At 34.4% G+C, this 16,487-nt stretch overlaps 2 protein-coding genes and 1 pseudogene across 3 annotated transcripts; 1 reads left to right on the top strand and 2 right to left on the bottom strand.

Annotated features, from left to right (window-relative positions):
• Positions 1 to 1,343: 1,343 nt before the first annotated feature.
• On the top strand, positions 1,344 to 6,835 carry LOC112021106 (uncharacterized). 2 transcript variants are annotated; one of them, XM_024053678.2, is made up of 8 exons: positions 1,344 to 1,631; positions 1,726 to 1,903; positions 3,217 to 3,336; positions 3,432 to 3,518; positions 4,863 to 4,909; positions 5,261 to 5,371; positions 6,347 to 6,404; positions 6,538 to 6,835. In XM_024053678.2, the coding sequence occupies exons 1-8, from the start codon at positions 1,539 to 1,541 to the stop codon at positions 6,552 to 6,554; spliced, it is 711 nt and encodes a 236-aa protein (XP_023909446.2). In that variant the 5' UTR covers positions 1,344 to 1,538; the 3' UTR covers positions 6,555 to 6,835. The 2 variants fall into 2 exon arrangements, with proteins under 2 accessions (XP_023909446.2, XP_023909447.1); XM_024053679.2 differs by having other exon boundaries at positions 1,352 to 1,631; positions 3,465 to 3,518.
• A 1,337-nt stretch (positions 6,836 to 8,172) lies between these two features.
• Positions 8,173 to 10,647, bottom strand: LOC112021112 (beta-galactosidase 7). Its single transcript, XM_024053684.2, has one exon. It carries the CDS (start codon positions 10,645 to 10,647, stop codon positions 8,173 to 8,175), a length of 2,475 nt encoding a protein of 824 aa, XP_023909452.2.
• Positions 10,648 to 11,626: 979 nt separating this feature from the next.
• On the bottom strand, positions 11,627 to 13,185 carry LOC136070446 (glutathione transferase GST 23-like; annotated as a pseudogene).
• Positions 13,186 to 16,487: the final 3,302 nt, after the last annotated feature.

Below are 16,487 nucleotides of genomic sequence, written 5' to 3'. Positions count from 1 at the left end.
GCACTAAGAAAATGACGATGCTTTGGTTTGTGAAGTGAGTGATAGTGGGAACCCATTAAGTCCGTGTAAACCTACGACAATGACACCAACAAATAGGGAGTCCTTGTGGCTAAATCTTAAGAGACGGAACTTAATGAATAGAACCTAGGTGATGAATCTAAGTTTTGTCCATATTTAAAATATAAAAATAATATTAAAAAAAAAGAAAAGAATAGTAAAGGAAAGAAAAGAAAAAGGCAAAACTACAATGGTGGTCCCTGAAAATTACCGACTAAGCGTTTTTGGTCCCTCAAGTTTCAAATGAGCTCTATTAGTCCCTAAAGTTTAAAAAATGAGCTCTATTAGTCCCTCTATTAACTTCTGTTAGTTTTATTGTCTATGTGTCTAATGGAACAATGATGTGGCATTTTTTTAATGACATGGCAAATACAATATTAGTTATCAAAAAACAAAATTGCCACATCATATTTATTTATATAAATTCATTTTTGTTTTGAAAACTAAAAATTAAATATAATTAAAAAGAAAAAGATTAAAACCTAAACAGCCAATTCTCAAAAATCCTCATTCTCATCGTCCATTCCAGATTTCTTTCACACCGCCAACCTTAATCTTGAATCGCATTGTTAATCTCATCGATGTGCCATTATACTTTTTTAAAGTGTTTAGACGATATAAGTAGCTAAAGGCGAAAAGATGACAAAGGGAAGAAACCAAGAAAATCAAGGATAGATGCTGATTATATAGTGTGCTATCCATTTTGCTTTCGCATTAACAAGTTCTACTCATCTTCCTTTTGAGTAGACATAATATGTGAATAAAAACCAATATGGATGCTGCCCGAAAATCGATTTTGGTTCTAAGATCATGACTTACTATCGTTTTGGTGACTATTATTCTTGACAAATGGGAAGTAGCTAAAGGAGATAACGATGCCCAATCCCTAATCTGGGTGTACTCCAAGACTGGTGCCGTAATGAGGAGGAAATCTAGAAATGAATGATGAGATTGGGAATTTTTGAAGATAATTATTTTATTTTATTTTATTTTAATTTTTTTTTATCTTTTTTCTGTTTAGTTTTTAAACTAAGATGAATTAATATAAATAAATTTGATTTGGCAATTTAGTTTTTTAAAAATTGATGTGTCATCTCTAGTATTTGCCACCTCATTAATCCGTTAGACACATGGACAATAAAGCTAACGGAAGTTAACAGATAGATCAATAGTACTCATTTTTTAAATTTTAGAGACCAATAGAGCTCATATGAAACTTGAGGGCTCAATAGGTAAATTTCATGGACTAACGTAGTTTCGCCAAAAGAAAATCTCTCTCTCTATTCACTTTTAATTTTTTGGGAATATAAAGAAATACTCAATTTGAATTATGCGTTCGCGTTTCAATCTCTCTTTTCCTGCTTTTTTCCTATGAGGTTAGGTACTTAGCAGGGTTTTCACTTTCAAAGGTCGCATGATATAATAATAATATAATAGAGGATATTTGAAGCCGAGTTTTGGGGGTTGGGGGTTCACGGTAGATGGCATTCAGAGGGCGAGGGCGTGGACGTGGATATGGAGGTGGCGGCGGCGGCTTTAAATATGCCAAGCAAGAGCCCTTTGAACTCTTTCCTGTAAGTTCAAATAAATATGATTGATTGCCTCTATTATCATTTTTTACACTATCTTCTCAATGAATTTGATTTTGTTTTCTCTATGAAATTGCAGGATATTGAATTACCTTGTATCGGAAGTGTGATCAAAGAAGAATCTGATAAAAAAAAAGGAGAAACTGATCAAAAAGGAAAAAGTTTGACCAGAGAAGAAACTTTAGTTTCTACCGGCATGCGCTTGCAGATTTTTTGGAAAAGCTCTGCTTATTTTCTTGAGGAGACTGTTCCCAAAAGTAAGCAAGCAAGCATTGTTTTTAATTCTTTCGTCCTTATGCTTTGCTTTATGGAAATCTTTCAATTTACTTGTTCTTGGGCTCTACCCTTGTTTTCGCTTTTGATACTACCTAATATATGTATATATTTATCAACATAAATTATTTCAATTTAGTCGAGAATATGTTTTTTGATATCTTGAAAAGGGATTCAAATAGATATCACATTCGTATTGACACTATGAGTGAATGAAGATCTCTGAAGTATATCAACATTTGGACACCATGGGAGACTCACTTTTTTGTCAAAAAAAAATTAGTAAAATGTCTGTAGTGGTGATATAGATAAATTAGTCAACTATGATCCTAAATTTATCAATAAAGAAAGAAGGCATTTTTCACTTGAAAATTTGTGTAACAAGCTTTTCTTACGTGAACACACACACATGCATATATATATATGTACTATTATATATTCTTATAATCAATACTTCGCAAATGCTGTATCTGAAGTTTCAAGGAGTCTTTGATATGTGCTATTGAGAAAAATTATACTGGTCAAATTGCCAATGAGCTCTAGCTCAACTAGCACATCTGCTCCTTGTAAGTTTTAGGTGGAGGGTAAGGTCGTGAGTTCAAGACTCATTGGGTGCGTGTGTAACTTGCCAATAAAAGAAAAATTTTATACTGGTCAAATTGGTTTTACAAGCTTCAGGTTTGTCTTGTAGTTGTAGTGACACTAGAAGGGCATTTTTATAAAAAGTACATAACAACCTTCTTCAAGATGGATGGAGCTGACCTATCCAAAGATCCAAGATGAATGGAATTTGATTTCTTCTTTCAAAGATTCAAACATGTAATATTTTGAAGGTACTTGGTTGGCTTTCATTGTTTCATGCTGGACCGCATTAGATTTATGCAAGAGTTGAGAGCTGTGAACAATATGAAAACCAGCCAACTATTTATGTAACTTTCTTGTGTAATCTACATGAAGAGTAGAGCTGTGGGCAGGAACGAGTTGGCTTCTTTGCTGTAACCATAGATATGATTGTAGTTGAATTTTAATCTGAATCCAGGATTCTTTTGAAGCAGCTCCACTGAATTCCCAGCATAAGTAGGAGGAGATGTTTTCTTATCATGCATATTTCACTTCTGAGACCAAAATGCATTACTCTATGTTTGAACTCAATTCTTATATACCTTAATAATAGGCGCAAAAGGATTTCGTCTGTCAATATTTTCAGAATAGCATCACCCAAAATTTATAGTTGCCTTTAGATCCCTACTAGATTACATCACGTTAATATTTTCACTTCTTGAATTTCTGGTGTCAGAGAGCCAAAGTATGGATATAGAAAGATACTCTGACAGGACAAAACCAAGGACCAAAGTGACACGTGATTCTCTTTCACAAATTTTGGTGGTTAAAAGATTTCCTCAAGAACTAATTGGAGGTGCGTAATCTGAGCAACTTATTGAAAATGGGTTGTGGTCTTCTAAGACTATATTTTTCTTTGCCTTGTTGATCTGCATTTCATGATGTCTTAAGAGACCATTCCAGTAACACAAATGAAAATTTCAGGTTGGAAAGGGCAGCAGCCAAGCAGGAAAAAGGTTCGATGGAATCCCGAGTCAGGTTTGATGAGATGGAATGCCTTCTCTCTGTTAATTTGCTTTAATATGTTTTGGGGTGTATTTCTTTTTGATTTGTGCACATTTTGCATGTCTCATTTGCCTAATGTCGGTTTGTCATTGATGAAGATCAGCCCCCTTAAAAGTGTTCTTTGCAGAAAAAGGGAAAAACGGACAAGGACCTAAGTGCTCCCCCTACTAGAAATAATTGGTTTCCAACTTGGGTGCCAGTTGATATTGAACTACTTAATTGGTTGAACAAAACAGGTTCTGTTATTCAAGGATTTAAAAATCTGAAATTTCATATTCTCAGGTCTTTTTGGTAATTCCAGTTTTGGGGCCATTTGGGGTTGAATTCAAAACTTAGGATGTGTTTGGTTATAATATGGCTATCCTTTGAGCAAGGCCAATTAGATTATTTTTATTTTTATTTTTTTTTGGGTGTCCTACTGTTATAGGTAGTGCGGATAATTAATAGGCGTCTATACTTTAGAAGCATGCCTGTGAGATGGACTAAAATTTAAGACTTTTTGTCTTATACTTATTTATCTGAGATGGGAGTTTTAAAATAAAGTTTTGCTGGTCTTGTTTGTTCTTTTTTTAATATTTTCACCAATCTCCTTTATGTTACTCTTGGGCGGGAGTGTGGTGGTTGGGGTTGTTTGAGATTTTTGTTATGGAGAAGATTAATTACTCCCACCTCTTTCCCAACTTGGGGCCATGTTCCTTGAGACAGGCCGCCTTCTCTCAGGGCAGAAGTCTTCTACTTTAGTCTAACGATGGGTTTCCTTCTTTCCTGGGTTCTACTCACTTGTGGCACTCGTTGATTATACAGCTTCTAAAATCTTGAGTTTGAGAATTCTTGTCATGCATTTTTATTTGTGATTTTATTTATTTTTCATGGATTCCTCATCAATTCTTCCCTTCGTTCCTTTTATGTTGGACATCTCACTTGGAATGCAAAACTCTCTTTTCGGTCTTGTACTAAGGAGGTAATCTGAACGCCACTAAATCTTGATGCCAAGACCTATCGCAAGGCTCTCAAGTAGAGAGTAGAATGTGCTGAACAACTGAAGAAAATCCCCGCTCTAAAAGTGGAAATGTCAAAGAGCAAACCATGATCTGTCATATGAAAACCAAAATCCTATATATCTTATTTTTAATTAAACGTGCATGATATTTCTGCTAGTCTCAACTTGTTAACATGAATGTCTACATGCACCAACTCTTAACAACTATTTGTTATTTGGAGGGTATCATGACCATCTACTGTTTCTTTTAGATGATTCTGTCTTACCACAAAGTCTTTGGATGGTATGTTAAACTGAGTGAAATGTTTCTATGTCAGATCTGCAGAAGCTAGATTTTTTAGAGAAGCTTGAACAAAGGTTTCAGGTAAAGACGCAGCCTCTTCTGCCTACAATATTTGTTTAAAGATCAGTTTAGCCACAATTTTGATGAGAGCACATCTGAATCAAGCCTTATATATATATATATATATATATATTTTTTTTTTTTGGATTTGTATATATATATATATTTTTTTTTTTTTTGGATTAGTAAAAATAAAATTTTTTCTAATAGGAAGACATTCGAACCAAGTTTATGTTCTTTGCAATTGGCTATAATTTTAGAATTTAATGTTGAACATACTAGTATTTTACCTATACAGTCATTAGTTGTCATAGGCTGTTTGCCTTAGATCTCCTTTAGAGTCCTATGTCATTGACTCATTCAAATCTGTAGGGCCAAGAGGATAAAGGTGAAAAGGAAAAGAAAGAAGGTGAAGACGAGGATGAAGATGAAGAAGAGGGAGAAGATGCTGAGGAAGAACCTAGTGATGATGATTATTATCAGGTTTGTAAAGAACATATACTAACGTTGTGTTTTTATTGTTTTGTGTTACTTTGATGTTCAATAATCTTTGACCTCGAGACCCACATTGGCTTTGTCGATGATGTGGTGGCCTGTCATAATAATGCTATATGGGCAAATCCATTCTTAAACATGAACACCCAGATGCATTGTAGAAACTTAATCAATAATATTGAGTTTATGTAAGTTGTTAACAAAATGTGGTAAATGATGTTGCACGTGATATTAAACATCACCTACCATTGAATCTCGCATAGAAGGGGGTCCATTCTTGTTAACTCTCTTGGAACCTCTGGAGTGTTATCTTTAAAATAGGCAAGTATCAAGGATAACACTCATCTAAATTTCATGCAGAGAATGCATATCTTGGTGCAAATAAGTCCACGGCTTATCTATCCATGATGAGGCATTCTCTTCACTTCTACTGTTGTTTATATATGGCGAATTAGGTTCCCTTATCAGCATATGAAATTGTTAAGTTGGATTCTGTGGTCAGGCGGAACACTGACCTACCAAAAAAGCCGTATCCTATTGCTTCAACATTTAAAAAATTTGTGGTAGTTGCCATTTTTAGTCAAAAGTACTATATAAAACATCATTCTTATGATATCAGCTGGCTGTAGGATGTCATCCAAGTATTGAAAGAAATTTTGTTTTGATATTGGATTTGTTATTTACCGGATGAGATGAAAGAAAGACTTATGGCTTCTTAAGGCAACAGATGTGTAAACTTCTGTCTCTTGGGTGTCAATTCTGTTTCCGGTTCTCATTCATCAGATAGTCTAACATTATGTTTAGTTGTAGCTTTTTTAAATTCAGTCAGTGGGATATTATTGTTTATACCTGACATTAACAGGTTTGTATCAAGTTTTTCCAACAAAGTGAAACATCAATATTTAGGGCATAGATATATATATTTGCCATATGTTTTTTTTTATACAATTTTCCACCTTGCAGAATGATTATTTTGATGATGATGAAGATGATTATAACGAAGTTGATGACGGTGGTGAAGGTAGGCACCTTTACTGGCACTCAACTCCTTTGTTACTTTTGACTTATCCCTTGGAGTTGTCACCTGTGTGAAATAAATGGACTAATTAATCTGTGGAGTACCAGAGAAATACTAATGGTTTCTAAACATGCAGATGAAGGTATTTATTAATCGCTATGTGAAGAATGTGAACAGTTCGATGCAAGTTGTGCAGATATGGAAGTATTCCTTTTTCTTATACGATTAGTTGGGATTTCAAATGTTAATTTGACACCATACAAGGCTTCTTACAGATACAAAGGCACTATCTGTTAATCCCACTGTTAATGGTTGCCTTCTTGTGAGTTTGACTACTAAAATTTTTGGTTGAAATTTCCTGCTTGACGAGAAAGATATGTAGGAGTACAGTAGTTTTTGTTTCAGTATGAGTAAGTACATGAGCATTTTTATCATGGTAGGAGTTTACATATACCATTTTTTTTTTTCCTTCTTGTAAACTTTTTATGTCTTAGGCGGATGTCTGCTAACTTAAGGAGCTTCATTTGTCTCAACTTTCAACAGTAAACACTTCGTTCCAGTTGAAAATATTTTTGGGGGAAAATGAGTTAGTTTTCGTTGTTAGTTTGAAATTCTCAAAACCATACAAAAATAATTGTTTGGCCATGCTAAAATTATGTAAAACTCGCATATCAAAACACCTATGCACATTAAAAACAGCAACAAATCAAGGCAGAATATGGAGAGAAAAATAGAATAAAATATAACTTCACTGAATCGCTGTCAATCACCATACATGGTAATCTAGTCCTGATAACTACTTATGGTGAAAAACCCCACGGCACAATCATCAATCACCTTTCAACATGATTCAACTCAGAACATAGCATACAAGCTCCACGGTATCAGCATAAATCAACTCAGAACATGTCTTCACCTTTCAACATGATTCAACTCAGTACATTGCATACAAACTCCATGGTATCAGCATAAATCAACTCAGAACATGACTTGGTGACCATAAAATTGAATATGATTGAACACAAATAAAATTGAATGTGATTGCTTATGGGTGCTTGATCCTCTCTTTGAGGCAAAGAAAACCCATTCTCTCTTTGCCATCCGGAGGAATTAATGATTTCGACACTGGAGAAGAATATATAAGTACACATGATCCCCGTATATATCTATTTCAATTATTATTCTTATTTTATATAAATATATATATATATATATAATTTAATCTATTTTTATACCTAACTCATTTATAATTTATTAATTTTCTTACATATTCTATTACCAATTCCAAAACACTTTTTTTTTTTTGCTAAACACCACCAATTCCAAAACACTTGTTTTCCTTTATATATATATATATATAAATTTTTTTTTTTTTTCTGTTTTTATACCTAACTCATTTTTAATTAATTATTTTTCTTACATATTCTATTACCAATTCCAAAACACTTGTTTTCTCTCTTTTGTAGCAGTCTTATTTCTCTTTTTATCTCTACCTGTCAATATGAAAGTCACTTCATTTGGGATAGCAAAATACCTCTAACTCGCTTGACTCCAACATCAACTTTCATTGCTCTAGTCTAAAAAAAGAGACGGTGTGAGGGATAGGACTACTTGATCTGATCCTATCTTGTCCTATTGACATCGATCCATTGTCACGCGCGGATGTAGAATATAAGAAATATCATATATAAAAATGGAGAGATTATTTAACAATACAATATATATTTTTTAATAATTTCAGAAATACAACAAAGAAGTGAAGTTAATTAACTTAGCAGATTGCTTGCACTGCTAGTCTTCCATTGCCAGTGCCAAGGTTTGTTATCTGAAATGTTGCAGCTGACACAGGGATGGAACAACTCTCCCTCCCAATGCATGCCGTTTCCACAACAGAGAAACCGTTGCTAGCCTCCCAAGAACCTTTCTTGAATGAACCACACTTTCCTTGAGGGTCTCCATAGTTTGCATATTTGATTTCTGAGATGGTTTGCCCACCTTGGCATGATAGTTCTAATGTGTGACCTTCATATGCATTTCCGCACACAGTTCCAACTGTGACAGTTTGGAAAGACACTTGTTGAGGATTTCCACCTATTTCTTCAAACAAAATCAAAGTATTTTTGTCATTATTGAGGAATGATCTGGGAACATGGTACCACCTTTGGGATGGATTGCCACAGTTTGACACACATTTATCAGATTTGTACTCTCCACGATAATCACATGAATCACTGCATCCATTGGTATCAGCAAGGAATGAAGGCCAAAAGCGCCCAATGCTGTTCCCATTCACCCAAGCATGCCCTTTGCCCATACCTTGCAAGTCCACAACCACAGGGTCTGTACCAGAAGGGGTTTTGAAAGTGGTTTTATACCATGTCAGTTGTTTCCCTACAGGAACATTCTGTGAGGTTCTCCACCTCTTCTGATGGGCTTTATTTGGATTATACATTTGTCTGGCCTCACCAGCCAATCCTACCTTGTAACTCCATTGGTTCGATGATATATTCCAGGTAGTACTGCCTCCAATCAATTCTATAGGACCCCCCACTATACCAACAGGCACCGTATCAAAAAAAGAACCATAATTTTGCAATCCAACTGTGGCACTGAGTAAAGTTATGGTGTTAGCTCCTTGCTTTAGAGATACAGGTTTCTCAAACACAAAATTGTATTTGCCATTGGTGCCCCATTGAGAACCAACGAATTTCCGGTTAACAAAAGCATGAAGAACATGACCTCGGGTGTTTACGCGCAAAGTCACATTCTTCAAAGAAGATGATGGATCATTCATGTCAACTCTAGTCATGTACCACAAGTAGTCACTGGAATCAACTGTAGTTTGCTTTTGTTCAAGGAGTAGAGATGCTTTGAATTTACCTTTTCCTTGTAGAGTATCTTTCATGGCCTCTGGTGCCCACATCCAAGAAAGTGGTTCACCGCCACTATTACTAGCCTGTTTCTTAACATAAATGGATGTCTGAGCATTAACCTTTGCAGTGTTGTAGACTTCCTTGTTACAATTTTCAAGAATGCTGACAGACCAAGCAGGCACAAAGTACTTACCATCTTGTTGTAAGTCAACGTTGGCATCTTTTGAAGTGTCTGAATTGCTCAAGAAACAGAATCTGCTCCCATTGTTAGCGTTAGTGTATGTAGACAAATAAACCCTGTCGCCATATTGTTTGTCAGTCCTATTGCCAGTAGTGAGTATCTTTTCTCCTAGTTTGATGGCAGCATGGAGATCCTTGAGATGCCCCCATTTAGGCTGATTGAAATCTCCATATTCATTAAGTGGAGCATTGTAGTCATAAGAAGTTGTGATGTATGGACCTCCAGCTGTGCGTCCAAAGTTGGTTCCTCCATGGTACATATAATAGTTGTTGAAAACTCCACCAAGTTGGAAAAATCGTGCAACTGAGAATGCCAAATCTTCAGCAGTTCTGAAGGGATCTTTGCCACCCCAATTCCCGAACCATCCGGTCCAATTCTCAGTGAACATTTTCGGACTTTTAGGATTGTTTGGTGTAAATTTATGACAATAAAAACCATTGCAAGTATTTATCATGGATTGTGGAGCGTCTGCTTGTTGGCACATAATCCAAGGGACACTAACATTGAGCGATGTGGCCATTTGAGCACACCATTGGATGTAGGATTTTCCAGCTTCTCCATAAGGTCCCATGATGTTGCCATACTCGTTTTCAATCTGCGTAATGATTATTGGACCCCCTTGTGGAGCAAACAAGTTTGCTTGTTTGCACATATTCACTATCTTGGTTGTGAATGTTTGCATTTCATTCTTGTACACCTCATTATCTGTCCTTAGCTGAACACCCTGCAAATTGTGTAACCACATAGGGAAACCTCCATAGTTCCATTCTGCACATACATAAGGACCAATACGTAGAACGACGTAGAGTCCAGCTTCTTGAACCAGCTTGAAGAACTTAATGAAGTCTAGATTTCCTGAGAAATCATACTTGCGGCGTTGGGGCTCATGGCGATCCCAGAAGACGTATGTTTCTATTGCATCAAGCCCACCATCCTTTGCCTTTTGAATAAGATCTGGCCACATCTCCACGGTGCTGCGTGGATAATGGATTGAACCCGACAATATCACCCGCCTCTCTCCATTGATAATGATAGCATTTGAATCATATGAAATCTCTACTCCTGATGAGCATGTGTATAGGCAAGCTAAAGTACTAGCAATGACAAGGAGCTCAATCCAATATCTAGACATTCTGACCAACTCTTGGAAAGCTTATTTTCCTTTTGGCTGATGGGCATGGGATTTATATAGAAATCTTGCCCTTACTCTGATCTCTGTGGTTGTTATCATGCTTACATCCTGATCAACTTCTTTACAAATTATATCCATAGATAAAAGATCACACCCTCACAAGTACGTGTAATTTCTTAAATTTAGATAAACTCGTTACTACTTGTTTTTTTTTGTTATAACCACAACTTTTGTTTTTGGCCATTTTTGGGTTGTACGTTGTTAAAGAACTTAAAACTTCAACACTTAACTAACAAGTTTTAGTGGCTCTTTCCAAAGAACAAAGAAAAAAAAAAAACAAATAACAAGTTTTAGTGACATATTATGACAAACTGTGGAATGTGAGCCCTTCTTTTGGACCTTTGGTTACGTAGGATAAGATTAAAATTGGGGGGATGTTGAGTATGACAGTCTGTTGCGGATGGTACTATATATTTTATGGTTCTTTTAGGTACATGATTACTGGAGGCTAGCTAGGCTTTTATATATTTTCTAAGATTTTAGCATTTCAGCTAGTAATTTGTTATTCAAATGCAAGATTAGCATCTTCTAGAAATTTTAAGGTAAATCCATCGTAAAATTGATTTGATCTCATTTTAAGTTCTGTTTATACTAGAAATGAAGCGGTTTCAAAAAAACAGAAAAAGAAAGAAAGAAATGAAACAGTTATGTGGATAGGTAAACAAAATCTACCAAAATCAGCGTAATATTCGTTACATAGATCCTTATTATTATTATTATTCTCCTCTAATATTGCCACTCCCATTAATTAAAGCACAAAAGTTCTCCATCATATGCACAACTATGGACAATGTATAAACATACGTCAGATAGAGTATTAACAAGAAATAGATAAATTTCATAATTTATATTATATGTTACAAATTTAAAAATGTATCTAGCGTCATTTTATTTAATATTTAAATAACATAACACCTTATACATTGTCAAATACTAGAAATAAAAAGTTCTAATCGATATATGAATTTTCTTCATTTCAAATGAAACATAGTGGATTCTGATAGGATAAATAAGATTCATGCAAGCCGCTAGCGGGCATTAATTACTGGGTAGAGCAGAGGCAGACAATTTCTCCCTGAAGGATTTACCATGTGCCAACAACTGTGTACAGTCAGGTAGGTTTTCTTTGATTATAGGAAGTTGCTTGAAATTCTCAGCCCATGCATGCAAGCGATGCACAGTACTTGGTTCTAGCAGTTTAACCCCTCTCATTTCTTCCATGTTTTTAAACCAGTGACACAGCCATCCATATGTTATGTCTACTAATCCTATATTGTCTCCACCAAAATAATTTTTGTCCCCTAGAGCTTGCTCTCCCAAGATTTTCAGATATTCCGCGATTTCTTTTATTGCATTCTGATCATCAAGCTCCTCTTTTGTAGATCGGAAAAATGCAGCGAAAATAGGATTCTATAGATGATTCAGAAAGATAAGCTATTAGAATGTAGAAAGAATATAACTCCCTTTATGATAAAGAGAAACTGTGCGATTATCATAAAAAGAAAAGAGTGACCGTGTGATTTGGTTATGTTAAGAGTATGAACTAATTTCTTTACTTGCTATCCTTCCCTAGAACATAATTAAAGGTTTGAGATATGAGGCTTCTGACAAAATCAAGAAAAGGAATTATAACTAGAAGTAATTCAGAAATCAAGTAATAGAAAATTGATTAATTAAATTTGACAACTTATATGCATTAAAATATTTTATATATGATTTTCTTTTTTTTTTTTTTTTTAAAATTATATGAAATCGATCAATTTCATAGTCTACATTAAATATTACAAATATAAAAGTATATCCAATACTACGTCATTAAAATTTTAAATGACGTGTCATTATATATATGTATGGTAAAGCCCAAAAAACAAAAAAAAATTGATTATAAAATGAACACTCAATTTCAAGTGAAATAAGAAAAATTTGTTGAACATCAGTAAAGTTTTTCAGAAAACTGAAAATTTCAAAATGTCTCTTCAAGTTGAACCTGAACAACTATTCATGACTAGTTTAAAAATGTTACTATAATATAGTGCTGAATGATTAGATTAATGGGACTAACTCAAGTACACTACAAGCAAATTAAACATGGATTTCAAGGGCAAGTGTTTTCTTAAGTAGTCTCAATTAACAAAGATGCAACATGCATCATAGGATATTAATTTTTCCGAGTCAAAATTACCTTATCGGCTTCAAATTTAATCCAAAACTGAGCTAATGCCCTTTGGCAGCAAAGGGTTGTGAGGCCAAGTTTCTTCGATGTATTCAAGGATGACAGGGGACTTAGATATAGGTTTGCCACCATGAACAAGAACCGGAATCTTCTTGTGAACTGGGTTGTACTGCAGTAGCATATCACTCTTGTTGCTCAAGTCCTCTTCTATGTACTCATATTTCACACCCTTCAGCTTCAAAGCCCATATAACTCTATAGCCAAAAAAGCTTGGCCAAAATCCAAGGAGCTTGACTTCTTCCATTATAATTAATGTAATTTGTAAATAAGATACCAAGTTTGGACATCTACCACCAGAGCCTAAATGTCAATTTATAGCAACAACGGTACTAATTAATTAAGTTTCTTGCTTACTAATTAATGAATGTCAAATTGTCAATTTCTATGAATTATTTTTGAACGTATGGATATGGTGACTTTATTAATTAGGAATTTGAATTGGTCGTGCTTTGGTTGAAATGTTTGTTTCAGTGGAATATTTTATATATGGGTATGACGTGACAGTCTCACAATATGGGTCTGTTTGGATACAGTTTATTATTGCTGAAAATTGATTGTTGTTGAAAATACTGTAGCAAAATAATTTTTAAATGTGTAAATAGTACCGTGAGACCCATTTTTTATATTTTTTTCTGAATAAAGTGGTTGTGGGTCCCATAAACAATGCGTAAACAGTACCAAAACAGTATATGAACATTATTTTTGTCTCATGAACAGTAACTTTTGTCCCTAAAAGGCATGAAAGCAAAAAAAATGAGCCTAAATGTCAATTTATAGCAACAACGGTACTAATTAATTAAGTTTCTTGCTTACTAATTAATGAATGTCAAATTGTCAATTTCTATGAATTATTTTTGAACGTATGGATATGGTGACTTTATTAATTAGGAATTTGAATTGGTCGTGCTTTGGTTGAAATGTTTGTTTCAGTGGAATATTTTATATATGGGTATGACGTGACAGTCTCACAATATGGGTCTGTTTGGATACAATTTATTGTTGCTGAAAACTGATTGTTGTTAAAAATATTGTAGCAAAATAATTTTTAAATGTGTAAATAGTACCGTGAGACAGTGCTATCCAAACTGATACTATGGTTCTTCCTATATATGCCAGAAGAAATTAGGGATTTTCCAACAAACTTCTTGTATTTTTTCTTTAAATCTCTCTCTCTCTCTCTCTCTATATATATATATATATATATGTATAATTAGAAGTAGATATTTTCTAAAGTCTTTTTTATTTTTTATTTTTTATAATAGAAAATTCAATAAAGTCGTGAAGTAATGGTGTGAACATAAATTATTCTGCAGGCTCCATCTCCATGTGCATAAGGATAAGCTAGGTGGGCCCACAGATAATTTACATGGCCAAGCCATTCATCTTTTTGCAAAACCGGGATGCCTGCTAGGGAGGGTGTTTACAATTCATACGATGTGGCAATAACAAAAAAAATGGGAAAGTACATTTTAGTCCCTATATTGTTAGGCTACTCTCATTTTAGTTCTTATATTTTATTTTTATCACTTTTAGTCTCTATCCTGAAAAACGCTTCACGTTTTGTCCCTGCCGTTACATCAGAAACAGAAAAAATTGATGTGGCAAACGGCAGAAATAAATAATACTAAATTAATATCCACGTGGCCTAAATTAATATTAAAAAAATATTTTTTGGCATTAAAAAATGCCACGTCAACATTTAAATTAAAAAAAATTAATTTATTAATTTTAACTCAATAAAAAAATTAAAAATAGAATTAAAAACTAAAAATCATATGAATTGAGATCTAAGTGTGTCTTGAACAAGAACAATAAGAACACAAGCCCAAATCCAAGAACACAAACCCAGAAATTAAAAAAAAAAAAAAACCACAGATGTGTCGAGCTGAAAATGAAAATGAAAGAAGTGCCCAATAATCTATACACAGAAATAATCACACAAATCACTAAATAGCGTTAACAAAATGTAAACTTGAGAGATAGAGAGAGAGAGAGAGAGAGAGAGAGAGAGTGACACGCTGGCATCTTTCCTTTCGCGGAGCTTAATGGGAGTCCCAGAGCGAGGGGAGGTGAGATGTGAAGTGTTGAGCTCTTCGGGTCCAAGTATCTTCCCGAGCCACTACGACCCATTTCTTCTCCAAACCCAAACGATTGATCCAGTGCTGCACCCTCCCGCACCTAATCCCTCACTCTCCATCTCTCTCTCTCTGACTCTCTCTCTCTCTCTCTCTCTCTCTCTCTCTCTCTCTCTCTCTCTCTGTGTGTCGCTTTCACTCACTTGCTCACTGTGCAGGGTGTCTCTATTAGAAAGCTCAACCACCGGCGAAGAAGAAATGGATGATCTGAGAAGAATTGTGACCGGGTGATCCGACACAGGGGACTCGGGTTAGGGTTAGGGATTCCATTCAATTTGGTTTAGATTTGGGAATTTACTATTTTTTTTATTTATCTATTTTAAATTTTTGGGTTTGTGTTGTTGGACCTGGGTTTGTTGATTGGGCTTGTGTTTTGTTCTTGTTCAAGACACATCTTAGATCTTAATTCATATGATTTTTAGTTTTTAATCTGTTTTTAATTTTTTATCTGAGTTAAAATTAATAATTATTTTTTTAATAATTTAAATGGCTGACGTGGCATTTTTTAATGCCAAAAAATTTTTTATATATTAATTTAGGCCACGTGGATATTAATTTAGTATTATTTATTCTGCGTTTGCCATTCAGCATTTCTCTTTCTGATATAACGGCAGGGACCAAAACGTGAAGCGTTTTTCAGGATAGAGACTAAAAGTGTAAAAATAAAATGTAGGAACTAAAATGGGAGATAGCCTAAAATGTAGGGACTAAAATGTGCTTTCCACGTAACAAAAATGGAAGCATCATAACGACATGAACACACGGTGGGAGTAATTAAGGTGATTTTTTTTTTTTTGATAAGAAATTAAGGTGAATTTTAATGAAACAAAAACTTGTTTTCTCATAATGTGGATTTTATATCATGGTGTGTTCTGACCTTGAATTGATACCTTCATGAATTCCATTGGTTTCATCGAATCTTCCTTTCCTTTGCTTGAAGGTCTCTATCACAAAGTTGGAATAACTTTAAAGCAATATGCTACTCAAATTATATATATATATATATATTATATTATATTATATTATATTATATTATATTAGATGTGAATTTTGATAAATTCATCGTTAGATTATATTTTCTTCTTATACTTTTTGTACTTTCAAAAATTCAGGGTGATTAAGGACTAATAAGTGTGGTGGGCCTTTTTTATGTCTTGGGCTATGAGTATGGCAGGATTGAATAAGCAACAAAAGAAATAATGTTAGTACTTGAATAACTATAATAAAAGAAGGAAGGGGGTTAGTTTGTTGAACTTGGCCCCTTGGTAGATTTAAGTTCAAGAAGGAAATCAATTTCCAATGTAGGTAACCTCACAGGGAGATTCTGCCACAAAAATTGCCTACTTTGGAAAATAGGCCTAAATGGCTTAATCTCAATTTAAAACAGGTGGGAATCCAGATTCCCAAGCTTA

The sequence above is a fragment of the Quercus suber genome, unplaced genomic scaffold, assembly GCF_002906115.3.
Source record: "Quercus suber isolate HL8 unplaced genomic scaffold, Cork oak 2.0 scaffold_235, whole genome shotgun sequence".
Lineage (NCBI taxonomy): Eukaryota > Viridiplantae > Streptophyta > Magnoliopsida > Fagales > Fagaceae > Quercus > Quercus suber.
This window is presented reverse-complemented; position numbering and strand designations above follow the sequence as displayed.

What these genes read in the sequence shown, in the direction of transcription:
- LOC112021106 (XM_024053678.2), top strand. Translation starts at nt 1,539, where the DNA reads ATGGCATTCAGAGGGCGAGGGCGTGGACGTGGATATGGAGGTGGCGGC. An exon ending in TCCTCAAGAACTAATTGGAG is followed by an intron (nt 3,337 to 3,431) that starts GTGCGTAATCTG and finishes TGATGTCTTAAG; the next exon opens with AGACCATTCCAGTAACACAA. An exon ending in GTGATGATGATTATTATCAG is followed by an intron (nt 5,372 to 6,346) that starts GTTTGTAAAGAA and finishes TCCACCTTGCAG; the next exon opens with AATGATTATTTTGATGATGA.
- LOC112021112 (XM_024053684.2), bottom strand. Translation starts at nt 10,647, where the DNA reads ATGTCTAGATATTGGATTGAGCTCCTTGTCATTGCTAGTACTTTAGCT.